The sequence below is a fragment of the Cheilinus undulatus genome, linkage group 12 (assembly GCF_018320785.1).
Source record: "Cheilinus undulatus linkage group 12, ASM1832078v1, whole genome shotgun sequence".
Lineage (NCBI taxonomy): Eukaryota > Metazoa > Chordata > Actinopteri > Labriformes > Labridae > Cheilinus > Cheilinus undulatus.
Genome location: NC_054876.1, coordinates 37763205 through 37777018, shown reverse-complemented (window position 1 = coordinate 37777018; position 13814 = coordinate 37763205). Strand labels below are relative to the sequence as shown.

Below are 13814 nucleotides of genomic sequence, written 5' to 3'. Positions count from 1 at the left end.
ATGATGTATGTGTAAATCACACAGTATGTTGGTGGTGTTCCCACTATATTTCATGGCAGCAAGACAGAGCTTGCAAACGGCATTTCCTTTCTCTAACTCGCTGTTTGTGCTCCCCTTTTAACTTTGAAGCCTAAATGCTTCCAAACGTCTGCTTTGAATTGTGCAGGTGTTGTTATTTTGTAAGCCATGTGGAGGTGTGGAAGTCGTATTTTAGTAACAACTCGGCTAAAATACAAGTTTTTACTTTTTACAAAAAAATCGATATTAAGGGTTGAAGTATCGATATTGTATCGGATGTCGGATGTCAAAGTATCGTGATATATTGCCGTACTGATATTTTTTCACAGCTCTAGTCTCCACCCCACCGGGGAGGGAGTAATCGCCGAATTAGATTTTGGGAGTGATCCGGATCACCGTCTGGATCCAGGAATGTTTGTAAAGGATTCTTCACTATTAGGAGCTGGGGCTGATGGCGGAGGTCTGCGCTCTCTGAGTGCTTTTCTAGTTACACATAATTTCTTAAATGGCAGATTAATGCTCAAAAAGAAAGCATTCTCCAGGTTAAGGATTTCATACAAAATCTGATTTATTTTAGAGTAAAAAAGAACATGAAGTCATTAGAATATAAGCTGAAACATTACAGATCTCACAAAGGGACCTCAGTTTTTCATTGGGCATTAACATATTTACAATGTCTGGTCACATTTGCTCTTTATCAGTCAAAAGTTCAAATATCCCCCTTCATACCACACCAGGGTTTATACCTCTAAATTCAGCCCAAACAAACCTCCTTGTGTGTTTCAGCTGCACCAACATGGTTAAGAAAGTTCCACTACCAATATAAGTCTCAGTGTGGCGACTGTGTGCTTGCTCCAGGAGACTCGGACCGTTCAAGCTTCATCCCTGCTTCTAGTGGGGTTGAGATTGAGGTTGGTAACACGGAGCTCTTGGTCTCCAAAGAGGAGGAAGCAGACGAAGGCAGAGACACCACTATGTACTTCTGTACCGGTCTAGGAGCGGTCAGTCCAGGGCCACTGCCAGACTCCAGCTTAACCAAAGGCTGCAAGGTGGAGGTGGCACTGGGAACAGTGCTGGTGACTGGCGAGGCAGACTGGGAAGAGCTGAGGGTGATTACCTGCAAGGAAATTAGAAAAAAATGAGAACAGTATACTTCAAGGAGTCATGGAATTAATGGTAATGGACCTTTTGATGTTTTTTTTTTTTAACCAATAAAAAAAGTCAAGTGTCACGCTTAATCCTGTCACTGTTATTGTCCTCATTCAAGACACTCTATTTTTTTTTTTTTTTGGGGGGGGGGGTGTCCAAGTAGTTGTGCCTGTCAACCAATAAATGGATAAATATAAAACCGATACATCAAAGTACCTGTTGAGTGGAGGCGGCTCCTGCACTGGTGGCCATGACAATATACTTTGTTGCCGGGGGAGATGGCTGCGATGGAGTTCCTGGTCGAGGCGACATCAGAGTGAGGGAGCTCGGGACTTTGATGATGCTGGGAGTGCGAGGCCCAGTTGACCCACTTAACCCTGCTTGTGAGACTGTGAGCGAGGGACGAGGCTGCAGGAAAATATTAATCATTTATTGTTCTATAGCAGTGAGATCATTTACAATTATTGTTACATTAATGTGTACATTAATTACATTTTCATTGAGCATTTGATGTACCTGGGTGATTGTTAATGTGGTTCTGTTGACCTGCTGAGCTTGCAGTGCTGCTTGAGTCCGGGCCTTCATGACGTGAGAGCACAACATGGGGCCGAGGTAACCGTAATCTGTCCGATACTGCTCCACCGTGTCCGGCTGCGGTCGGATCTTGGCAATAACACTTGCACAGTGTTTCTTTAAAAACACAACATAAAAATAGCTTTCAATATAAATCATAAGAAGAAACAAGCAGGAGTAAGCAGTGTAATCTTTGAACTGCAGTCACATTTAAGATCAAAATTTTAGATACTTTTTTAGGTCCTCTTTCAAAATGAACAAATCTAAACTTAGCACAAAAAGTAAGGAAATCTGTGTTTGGTAGATTATTTTTTTGGTCTAACAATGCTTCTTGGCAATAAAACTTATACCACTGGAAAGCCTGTTGATTACCCTTTTTAATGGTAATTTGTAAGGAACATGCATTTGTGGGATGAGCAGCAGAGCTAAGTATGTGGGTTGCGCCCATTAAAAATTTGCCAAATCTTCTCTGCCAATGCCAAACAGCTTATTTTGCTGTTGCTATTGGCTCTTGTTTAGTGTTTGGTGGATTGGATGATTGAAGTTTAAAGAAACAAGACATATTGGCAATTTAACAATTTATTCATTTAAAAAACAGAAGCCTCAGTAGTGAGTGGAAGAACCATACACAGCCTCAACAGCCTAGCACCTCCTCCTCATGCTGGTCACACACTGCTGTGGGATGGCATCCCATTCTTCAACCAGCATTTGTCGCAAGGGTTAGGGTGGGTTAGGGTAGGGTTAGGGTCAGAGTAACCCTGATCCCTCCAACCTCCCAGTATGAGGAGAGACTCAATATGTTGCTTAGCTCCACTGCTTCCATTTTAGTTTGAATCGAGGGCTGTAAACTAACTTTTTGTTTCACAACTGAATTTCATATAATGAGGGGGCAAAGTTGCTGAAAGCTGCCTTCCTGGTTAACACTGTGAGCAACTCACAAAGCATTCTGGAACCAGAAAGACAATTTTTTAACAGCTTTTCTCCCTCATTTTGTGAAATTCATCCAGCGGCTTTACTCTAATAGACATACTTTATTCCTGTTTTGATTGAGAGGCAGCATACACATACTCTATGTTTAGAGTAATTGATGATTTTTCTCTCCAAACATATAGTCTTCTATTAAAGAGATAACTTGGCAAAAAGTGCTTGGTGCTCTGGCTCTGCAACACATCTCTTCCAATTTAGAGACAATAAATCAATAAATCTATCAATGAAGCAAATATTTAGTTTTTCGGAAGATGGCAACCTTAACAGTGTGAAATCAGAGAAATTCATTAGTTACCAATAAGAGGCTTTGAACATGGTCAGCTCCTATCTTGTCAATATTAGACACTACCGGTCCTTCCATCACTGCTTTGATGCGAGCACCCTCTACAGTAAGCCGAGGAAGGATCAACGTCTTTATCACCTGCAGGGGACAAAATCAAGAAATTGGTATAAATATAAGGAGCAGAAATGATAAAGACATGTGGAAAACAAACTCAAACTCACATCGGCTCCTAGCTCAGCTAGTCCAGCTATACAGCCGTAACGTGTCGTCCACTGGGTTTTATCATCCAACCAGCTCTGAGGAGACAAACAGCCTGGTTCAGTATTTGAAGTAGTATCATTTCAATATCACACTGCTTTCTGTGCATGAGCATTTATGACTGTTAATAAAAACTGTTACACAGCACAATACCCACCTTTGTTAAAGTCTTGGTGATACGGGACTGGATGTTGTTGGTTGTTGTACTGAAAGTTTTACAACTTTGGGCCATGAGGCGAGCAGCAAAGTCCCGTAAAGCCCAGTGGTTGTCAACATCTGGTCGCAAACACAGCTGCTTACTCACGATACACGTCACCACAGCTGGGATGAGCTCATGCAGCTACAAGTAGAGAACACTACTGTATTAGAATACTTGTATTTATAACTTTACACCAGTTAAAAACAAAAAAATGTTTCCAGTACTCACATATTTCTCCAAATAAAGAGTGGGGTTGTCCATAAGAGCTTTGACCATCCTCATTAGATAAATCAGCAGAGCCAAATTGTTTTGCACCACATTTACACGAACCTTAAAGCAGAGCATATGGTCAGAACTTCAGGACATTTACTGTTTAGGGATTTTTTTTTAATTTTGAGATAATTCTTGTTTGACAGGAATAAAACAAGTTGGAAAAGATGCTCACTCCTTCTGAGATAAATGTGCTGAATCTTGGCAGCATCTGATACAGTCCAGGATCTGTAGCAATACTCTGCAGAGCTTCCTGGAGCAAACATAAGGAGAGATTTAATAAACAAAAATGCTGAGTACGGTTAAAAAAAGAAAAAAAAAATTATCACTTGGTAGAGGTTTGGATCATAGCTACAATTTTTATATTTCATAGTCAGATAAAAAAATCTTTATTCATGTAAGTGTTAAAATTGCTGTTTAGTTAAACATAAGCATATAAGATAAGCATGAAGATTTAAGATATAAGTAACAAATAAGTAAAAAAAATAATAAAATGCACAATGTGAAATACTATACAATACATAGTAAGAAAATGGGATAAATTATGCTAAAAGCAATTGGTCAAAATGTGAAATACCTACAGATATGTGCATTCAATAAAGATAAAGTGCTTTTAGCAAATTGATTACCCCCCTTATGTATGGTAACTGTGGTCAAAATAAAAACAGGTGTAATATAAAGAAGTTATATATAGGCAGACAAGCAAAACTTACAGCCCTCTTAGCTTCACAGGAGCCAACACATGCTTCTGTGATTTCCTTGTAGTAGAGCTGCTGCTCCACAGAGAGCTCGTGAGTGCTGCGTGGCTTCAACCGTATCGAACCCTTTTCCTTTCCTGACAAGAGGAGAAATAAACATGAGATTATTTAACCATCAACCAAAAATTCCTGTTAAATCAAATTTTAAAATCCGCATCATATAGATATTCTGATGAAAAAACAGAAGACCACATGTACTTGTTTTACTAATGATTTTATGTTACAGGTTTATGGACTAATATTGAGAACCTGATAATGTTTCACAACGTTTAACTTTAGGTATAACTCTGAACATCATGTTGAATTGTCTGACCAAGAACCATCCCCAGATACTGAATACAACAGCTTTGTTAGTTCAAGTACATATCTTTAAAAGCATATTAGATAACAAATCTAATCAAAATCATTTCTTTTTAGAAAAATTATCTTTTAAAAAAAATCCTAATACATGCAATAAAAAAAATATACAAAATGGAAATAAATGAGCTCTCATGAAGAGTGGGTTTAGCAGAACCAAGAAGAAACTTTTTAAATTTAGAGAATAGTTCTTATAAAGTGGATCCTATGTAGTTTATGGTCTTACTTTTGCATGGGCTCCATTCTTGCCTTGAACTTCTCTAATTTTTCATCATTTTAGTAGTTTTGTTTTTGTGAGGCACATCTTACTGTCATGTTTCAGAAACTTTTTTAGCCTTTACTAAGTAATAAAGCAAAACAAATAAAAAAAACCCCACAGGATTAAAGGTATAAGTAAAAGTATAAGTAAGAGTGATTTCACATTAGGCATGATTGTTTTGAACCATGTAACCATGATAACCACTTGAGTTATGACCTGTGCCAAGACTGTTTGTGTTTTAAACCAGCAAATGAGTTCAGCCACCATTGATATTTTTAAAAAGCCAGCAACTTCCCTCTTTATATTTACACATCTAGGTGTAGCTCAAAGGATTAAATGGGCCTGTGCTGCATGGATACAATGGCTTTTGAGGTGACAGGAGACATTAGTTGCCTTTGTAACTTAAACTTGCTGAATACAACTTGTGGTCATCCATAAGATGAGTCATATCAGACCAATTCTTTACTGGATTCTGATTATTTCCACTGTGCATTGAGAAAAATGTGAAAAAAATTGCTGAACCAAAGAATTACATTTTTTGTTATAATGACGTCATATAGCTATCACAACTCTGTCCTGTATCGGGACACAGTTGCATTAACATCTCAATCAAACCGTGCCAAGTCCACTTTAATCGCACCAAGACCCACAAACGGGCTCTGGCCTGGTGCCTGAGCGTGGTTAATTGGCATTCACACTGACCAAAACAAACTGGACTTTGGACCAAGTGTACTCAGATCCGGGACCAGGCCCCTAGTGTGAAAGCATCCTAAGTAAAGGCAGCAGTTCAATAAAAAATTAAATACTGACCTTTGCCATCTGCAGCTGTTGCTCCCTGACCCTTTCCTTGAATTGTACCTTCCTCTTCTTGACCAGGTTTGACCATTTTGAGAGGCTCCGTGGATTCAACCTTTTGTTGCTCTTTTGGTGCTGAAATACAGTTAACAAATCCAAAATCAGATTTATTCTTACAGATTTTGTTTGTTTAGTGAAAAAGAACATTCAAACAGGACTCACCAGGTGGAGGGTTTTCTGGAATAGCAGGCTGCACACCCTCAATACTTAACCAGTGGGCTGTGGATGCACAACAAATATGATGTATGAACTTACAAATGTTAAGTCCAGATCAAAAGGGGGAATCTATCAGCTTGGTTGTAATAGTAGTCACACTATGGATTATTTTGGTACCTTTGAGAGACACATCTAGTGGTACTCTGGGGAGCGGTGTGTTGATAATGTCACTGAGGTCTACTTCCTTTTCCTCATAGAAATGAAGCTCTCTGCCTCCACCACTTGCAAAGCGAAAAGGTATGAACTCTTGTGACTGGAACCCATACAGTGGCTAACACAACAAAGAAAAAATGCAAAAGATCAACTTTATGTTCTCTTTCAAATGATGTCCATAAGGCTGTCAAATCACACTGAAATAAAGCAGGCTAAAGATTATGCATGTTCTCCCTTACCTCTACATTTTTTAGTTTCAGCGCATTATCAATGTCACTGGTGGTTAATTTTCGTCGCTTCCCATGATGCATAAATTTGAGAGCATCCTATCCAAAAAGACAACAGAAAAGACACAAAGAAATAAAACACATAGCCCATGCTTTAGAGTTGGCATAAACAGACACATAGGAATATAGATTCAGAACATTTTTTACGAATAAAAAATGGAAATCATAAAACAATTATGTTGGAGTTACCTGTGCAATTTCTTTTATTCTGTAGCTAACTTCTTCACTAAGAGCTACGCAGCTTTCCTCTTGTAGCTGCCCCACTCCCACAGACTCTGCCATGGCCTTCATGGACTCCGTGGGTAAGATGACCGAGCACTGCTTCTGCCGACGTTCCTCCGCCATGGCTGACAAAGCACAGAGATTTATAAATATCTCCTCTTACATAGACACGAGTTAATCAAAATAAAATAATCAAAGTAGAGCCAAAATGCTCAGGCAAGACATTTATCAGGTCAGTGACCAATCACTGTCAGTGAATGCATAACGACACAGCATGGCTGGGCAATTAAATCAACTATATATTAAATCATAGTGTGTCCCGCTGCAATTTTCAAATCGCAGAGGGTGCAATATGTCTTTAACTCTAAATGTGTGCCAAAATACTTGTAGACAACTTTTTTGCAGCAGAGATGTTGTGCTCTACATATTATGCAACTATTCCTGTGTGATTTTCTAGAATAGTTAAACAAAAAAAACCCTGCTTTCCTCATTTTACCCATATTCTTCTTAATCAAAATAGGAATTTATAATTGTTGCAGTTGTATAAGCAGTTGTGTTACAAAGATGAGTATATGCAAAGATAAACAATAGGTCTAACAAAACTGACCGTAAAATATTAAAATTAGACGGAAAGACTAATGTTTGTAAAAATGTACAAGACACCTTGGGGGCTCACACAATAACATTAAAATAAAAGCACCCGCAAAGTCTTGACATAAAATACAAGCAAATCCAAGTATTTTATAAAGTTTGAAAAGTAGTCGTAGTATGCATTAAAAGTACTAATCACCAATCCTCAATTAATACGTTTATCCTTGCAAGTGTACACGTTTGCCAAACATAGCGTTTTCAAACATTAACAGACGTCAAAGTTTTTACCGCTACAGTGTCAAAAACCTCAAAGTTCCCATTAATTTCCATTAATAATACACTATCAAAAATTACAAACGACATAAACTCTAACTGTAAATGTAGCATTTAATGTGTGTAAACAACAAACACTGACCCCCAAAGAAAGCGGGTTTATCACTTTGACGGAATAACAACCAACACGCTCCCATCAACACAGAAGCCAAATTAAATCTAATATGACTGAGATGCATCCGCTTCAGAGCAAAGAAAAAACATTTATTTCTGGGCTCCTTTCGCAAGCCGTTTTTATTTAATATTAACTCAAAGTGAGCTAAATTTCATAAATGTTAGCTTGGATGCTAATAACTTAGCTTCAGTTGACGTTTTACCTGTTTGAAGTTGCCCTCTCCTTTCTGAGTTTGAGCAGAAACTTATGCAAATATAAACAGTCAACGTCGAGATTTGCAAAAATTAGTTTTTCGCGAAGCTGATTCTCTTCTGTGGTAATCCATCTCTAAATATAAATAACTAACTAATTCAGAATGCAGCTTGGAACTCCGCTGGTGATTTAGCGCTTGTGTTCCATCGCCATTTTGAATCACGTTCCGTTCAGGTTGTAATCTCGCGACACTTCAACCGAGAACCTCCCAAATGACCTATGTATAACCAACAAAACAAATAAAAATTGAAGTCATTATGGGTGAATAAGTTAGAAAATAATATTTTTCACAATATTGTCAAATGAAATACATGTAGCCTTTCAATAAGCTGCTGGAGTTTTGTTAGACACGCAAGTTTAACGACCTGTAGAATACCGGAACCATTGTCGTCTATTTGTCCACCGGGGACTGTTTGCTGTTGCAACAGACACAAATGTCAGGAACGTGGAAGGACATTTCTAGAATTTATCATGAATAGATTTTTATTAAAGACGGCAAAGGCGACACTGAATTACCCAGTGTCTGTGTATGAGTCGTGTTTGTTGATATCAAAATGTGAGAAGGCCGCTGCTCCAGCTTTCAGGTGAGTTGAGTTCAACTTAAGGGATCAAATGATACGATATGAATGTTAACATAATCGTGGGAGCTGTTATTCAACTGAATGCATTTAACGCAAGAATTCACAGTGTTTAATAAGTGCTTGTAATATTCATCATGTAACACTAAATTACATTTTTGGTCAAATGTGTTAGAAGTTGTATGCTAGGCGATGTGGTGTTACGCTGTAACGAGCAACCAAGTTAACGGATGACCTTACGTCGAATGCGTCAGTGGTTGTAGTTACAACAGTAGTTGAAAATTAAAAGGATAAATGCACGCTGCTCGCGAGTTTATCTTTTTTTTTCTGGCGATTTAGGAGTTATAATGACAAACATTCTTGTCATTATACGCTAAGGTACGTTTTTAATAAAATATAACAACAGAGGCAGCATTCGCGGCAATATCTTTTTTTTTCAGCTGTTGTCACTGAGCTGAAAGCCACGAAATAACGGGGTCACTAATTTAACCAAAACAGGGGTGGTAAATTGTTATGGCATTTCTTATAGTTGTTTAGATACATACATGTCTGGTCTTTTTTAATGGCAACGTGTAAATGAGTTTAAACCGTTGGAAGAATAGCTGCTGCATATTTGCTGTATCTAATGGTGGATCCAAATAAACAAACAAACAAACGGAATACACGAAACAGTTTGGAAGCAGGTATTTTTATTTAGAGATGTTATTATATCAGTATCTTTACAGATATAGGTATAGGCCTATGTTTATGTTGTATATAAGGTTTACGTACTGTACAGCACTGTCTGCCTGTTACATTAATTGGAAATTAAGTATGTTTAGTAAATGGTTCCTTTATTGATAATCAAAATGTGACAAATCTTTGATGTATAGTAAGATAGTTATTTCATTGGTACATATCTTTATAAAAAAAAGAGTAAATGCAGTAGTGTTACAGAAAGCAACATGTAAAGAAATGTACTTAAAACAGCCTTCATCAAAAAGCAACCCTACACAGAAAATAACCAATAAAAAGTAGCATGTAGTTACCCCCATAATCATTTAATCAATTTGTGTTAAAAGCACAGTGTACTTATAATTCTTGTCGCAGCGGTGGTTTATAACCCATGACATGATAAAATAACTCTTTTTCAAACTTATGTGATGATAAACTCTTGTTTTCTTGTAACTTAGGGTTTCAAATGGAGGTGGATTCAAAGCACTCAGCACCAGTTCATACAGGCACTGTGAAAAGACAAGTGATGTTACGTCCTCTCATCAAGAAGAGAAAACAAATGCAGCTAAAGAGGTTGAGCCAACAGAAACTCCAGCCTCATTCACACAGAAAGCTGAAGATGAAAGCACAGTCATAAAGTCAGTGGAACATAATGAAGAGCCGGTGGTGTTAAAGACAGATGATGTTGGTTCAAAGCAGCAGCAGACGGAGGTTAAAGCCGAAGAGGTCAGGGAAACACTAAAACAAGTTGAGCCAACTGAAGTTAAGAGCAGTAAAGAGAGTCTCCTGGACCTACTTGGAGCGATGAAAGTGGAAGTGACTAGTAAGAGGAAGCTTAAAAGCTTGAAAACGGTAAAACTGAGCGCTGAACCCACTCCCAAGGTAATGCCAGCAGCCATGGAGAGCACCATCAGTATGTTCCAGAAGGCTAAAGGGGAGGCTGCCTCACAGAGGTGAGAGGATACGATTCAAGGAGGGTTTTGTTCTCATTTTATTTTTCTTTGCAATAAATTGTTGTTTTTTTGTTTTGTTTTGTTTTGTTTTTTGTTTTATCCTTATAATTGCTTGATCTTATACTGCTTTTATTTTTTTATGTAGCTCCATTTTTGTATTGAGTTTTCTACAACAATCTTGTTTTGGCCTGACTGTTTTTAAACACCTAATATTTAAGGTGCTTTGTAAATAACTTGATTGTCAGTGGGGGAAATTGAAGCCCCTGTCTGTCTTCATTGACTGATTCCAGCTTCTCGGCTCTGTCTTTTTCTTTAGTGAGACTCTGCATCCTGAACTAGTATCAGCTGCGTCGGCTGTTGCCTCTACTCTACCAGACAGCAGCAAAGTCGAATCAGAGCTGCTCAAACAACTGAGGCAGAATGAGGCTGTCACTGAAGCTCAGAAGAAAGGGGATGTGAACAACCTCGGGTAAGAGTCTAGTATATGAACTCCAGAGAAAAATATTTAAATTAGCGTAAAAGAGGTAAATGGCCTTTTCCCCATGTACTTAACATTGACTTCACATTATTTTCTCAGTGTGATTATTGCTGATATGAAAGTAGGAAAGCGTAACAGCAGACACAAAGCTTGGCCGTCTCATCAGATCCGATTTGACGATGATGGGAAAGGATACAAAACAGAAGGAGGAATCACTGCTGAACTGGATGGTGTTTGGAAACGGTAAAGAAATCAATGTGTCTTAAACCAGACAGTTTTTTTAATGGACCCTGTGTAATATGTGATTTTTATTTTCATTTTTCAAGGAAGAGTGTGTTTTCGGGGAAGAGGTTGAACTTTTTCTCTCCAGCCACCAATGAAGATGCAGTTGAGACTACAGTTGGTAATAAAAGCTTTTAATTTTACATTTTTCTTTGGTGGGAATTATATTCTGGTGGGCTGTTTTTCTTAAATAACTGGAACTTATTTATTTATTTATTTTAAAGGTAGAATAAAGTGAGTGCTGACTTGGATCAGTTGCTCTTCAAGGATGAGGGGGCAGTGGTCATGATTACAAATATATAAATGACTGTATTAATAATGTATTTATGACTATAGAAAAAAGTCAACATTTTTGAGGAAAAGGTATATTTTTTAGGTATTAAAGACATTTATTTACTAGAAATCAAACTCAGAATTACTGGGTTTAAAAAATATAAATCTTGACATTATAACTCAAAATGTCAAGATTTTAAGGTCATACATTTTTGACGCTGTAAAGTCAGAAATTTACAAGTAAGTAAACTTAAAGCTGTTGTTGGATTACCTCAGTTCACAGAAATGTTTCTTCTAATCCTCCACTTTCTTTTTAAACTGATTTTTTTTAATTGACACATCCTCTTGATTTACTTACTTGTTTTTTAGAATGGCACTGATAAACTTTTGTAAGAATAAATGGTTTATGAATAGATTTTTGGCAAGAACAAGTTTATGTAGACCTAGGAGAAACATTAAACATTCACAAAATGTATCAGCCATAACTAAAGGCCAGATGGTCACATCACTTGACTGATTTATGTTTTCCAGATTATTGTTGATCTGAAAGTTCATTTTTAAAACCTTTTTTTAATTTTTTTTTTATGCAAAAAACAAATTAAACAATGCAGTGTACGAAAAAAGATAATTTTTTATGAAATTGGGTTCATAAAAGTACTTTAATAAATATGTTATTTTCACTTCAGTTGTCTGGGATTAGATATACAAACACATCTTTCCTTATTTTCCTTATAAATATAAGTCCTGCTTTTTATTTTGGGGATAATGGCATTTTATTTTATTAAATGAAGGTCACTTATTTTTAGAGATTGCATACAATGGAGTATATCATGTAATTTCTTCCCCTTATTGTTGTTTCTTAGAAATATTATGGTTTTTCTTCTTGAGAGCACACAAAACAAATTCAATAAACCTGGCTGTGCCATATGAAACTAACTAAACATGGGAAAGTTGTGTGCAGTCCAGAACTACAGATGTTCTACAATGAGTACAAAGCCTTGTACATTTATTTGAATAAAGTTAACATCAAACATGCGCACAATTAAACTGGTTGAAAGCAGATTTTTCTTTTCATTGAGCTTATCTTTACTCATCACCTAAATGCCACTAAAATTATAAGCCTGTTTGTGTTTTACAAAATCTTTTGGTTTAACTTTGTAACACTGCTTTAATTTTTTAGCACGGCCATCTCTTTGGGATTTGGACTCTGCTAACCAGTTGTCCCAGTCAACCAACCAGTTACCTCGCAATGGGCTTGAGGAGATGATCCAGTGGACCAAAGAGGGGAAAATGTGGCAGTATCCGATCAACAATGAAGCTGGTACGTATAGATAAGGAAAACAGACAGAGAGAAAATTTTATGGACACATCTGACTGCGTTTTCTTTACATAATTAGGCCTTGAAGAGGAAACTGTGGTCTCGTTCCATGAGCACGTCTTCTTAGAGCGTCACTTGGAGGAGGGTTTCCCTCGTCAGGGACCAGTGCGTCATTTCATGGAGTTGGTGGTGGCCGGTCTGTCCAGAAACCCGTACCTGACAGTCCAACAGAAGGAGGAGCACATTTCCTGGTTCAGGGACTACTTCCACCAAAAAGAGGAGATCCTCAAAGAGGCTGATGTTTACCTTCATGAAGCTTCAGACAGTTAAATATGTTTCCAGCCTCTTTTTAATGTGGACAGATAAATACAACATCCCATGAGTCAGTGAGCCTTTGTGACAATGATCATCTTTAGCCTTACAAGTTAAAAGACTGGGGGAGGTAGAATCACATGGACTAGAGTCAAGTCTGTCAAATCTAGAGGGTAATGTAGAGCATTTTTGTCTCTAATATCAACAACCAGACTATGAAGCACTGTTAAATCTTATGAACATAGGCTTAAAACGAGCTTAAATAAAGTTAAAAAACAGAAAAAAGCAAAACGCAAGGTACAGCTGTTGTTTTCTTTATTTTCTTCCAACCAGTGGTTTGTTCACAATAACAACTAGAAAAGCACTTGGAGAGTGCAGGCCTCTGCCATTAGCCCTATCTCCCAATCGTAAAAAATCCTTAAAAAAATTCCTGGATCCAGACAGTGATCCGTATCACTCCCAAAATCTAATCAGTTCTTCCTTATGCCATTTCTGACATTTCCTGAAAATTTCATCCAAATCAGTCCACAGCTTGTTGAGTTACGTTGCCAACAAACAAACTAACTAACTAACTAACTAACCAACAAACAATCAATCAAACAGACCCACCCGATCACATAACCTCCTTGGCAGAGGTAATGAATTGATAATGCAGTAGATGATTCTTAGTCTATTTTGCCCTCAATAGGAACGGTCCTTTCAAATATAACCCGTTCCGTGCTGATCTCAGACTTAAACACATTAGTCACAAGTTTCATGCTGCATGCTCAG

The 13814-nt window shown here is 37.5% G+C and overlaps 2 protein-coding genes across 2 annotated transcripts; one reads left to right on the top strand and one right to left on the bottom strand.

The window, feature by feature from the left end:
- Nucleotides 1-582: 582 nt before the first annotated feature.
- On the bottom strand, nt 583-8304 carry taf6 (TAF6 RNA polymerase II, TATA box binding protein (TBP)-associated factor). The gene is made up of 15 exons (XM_041800719.1): nt 8086-8304; nt 6812-6969; nt 6575-6661; nt 6300-6453; nt 6129-6185; nt 5922-6041; nt 4451-4572; nt 3913-3990; nt 3696-3797; nt 3426-3608; nt 3232-3306; nt 3023-3148; nt 1684-1857; nt 1384-1575; nt 583-1135 (listed from the first exon to the last, which is right to left on the bottom strand). Exons 2-15 carry the CDS (start codon nt 6965-6967, stop codon nt 848-850), a joined length of 1914 nt encoding a protein of 637 aa, XP_041656653.1. The 5' UTR covers nt 6968-6969; nt 8086-8304; the 3' UTR covers nt 583-847.
- Nucleotides 8305-8544: 240 nt separating this feature from the next.
- mrps31 (mitochondrial ribosomal protein S31) lies at nt 8545-13334 on the top strand. Its single transcript, XM_041800543.1, has 7 exons — nt 8545-8719; nt 9886-10380; nt 10697-10849; nt 10958-11101; nt 11185-11261; nt 12594-12734; nt 12811-13334. Exons 1-7 carry the CDS (start codon nt 8607-8609, stop codon nt 13059-13061), a joined length of 1374 nt encoding a protein of 457 aa, XP_041656477.1. The 5' UTR covers nt 8545-8606; the 3' UTR covers nt 13062-13334.
- Nucleotides 13335-13814: the final 480 nt, after the last annotated feature.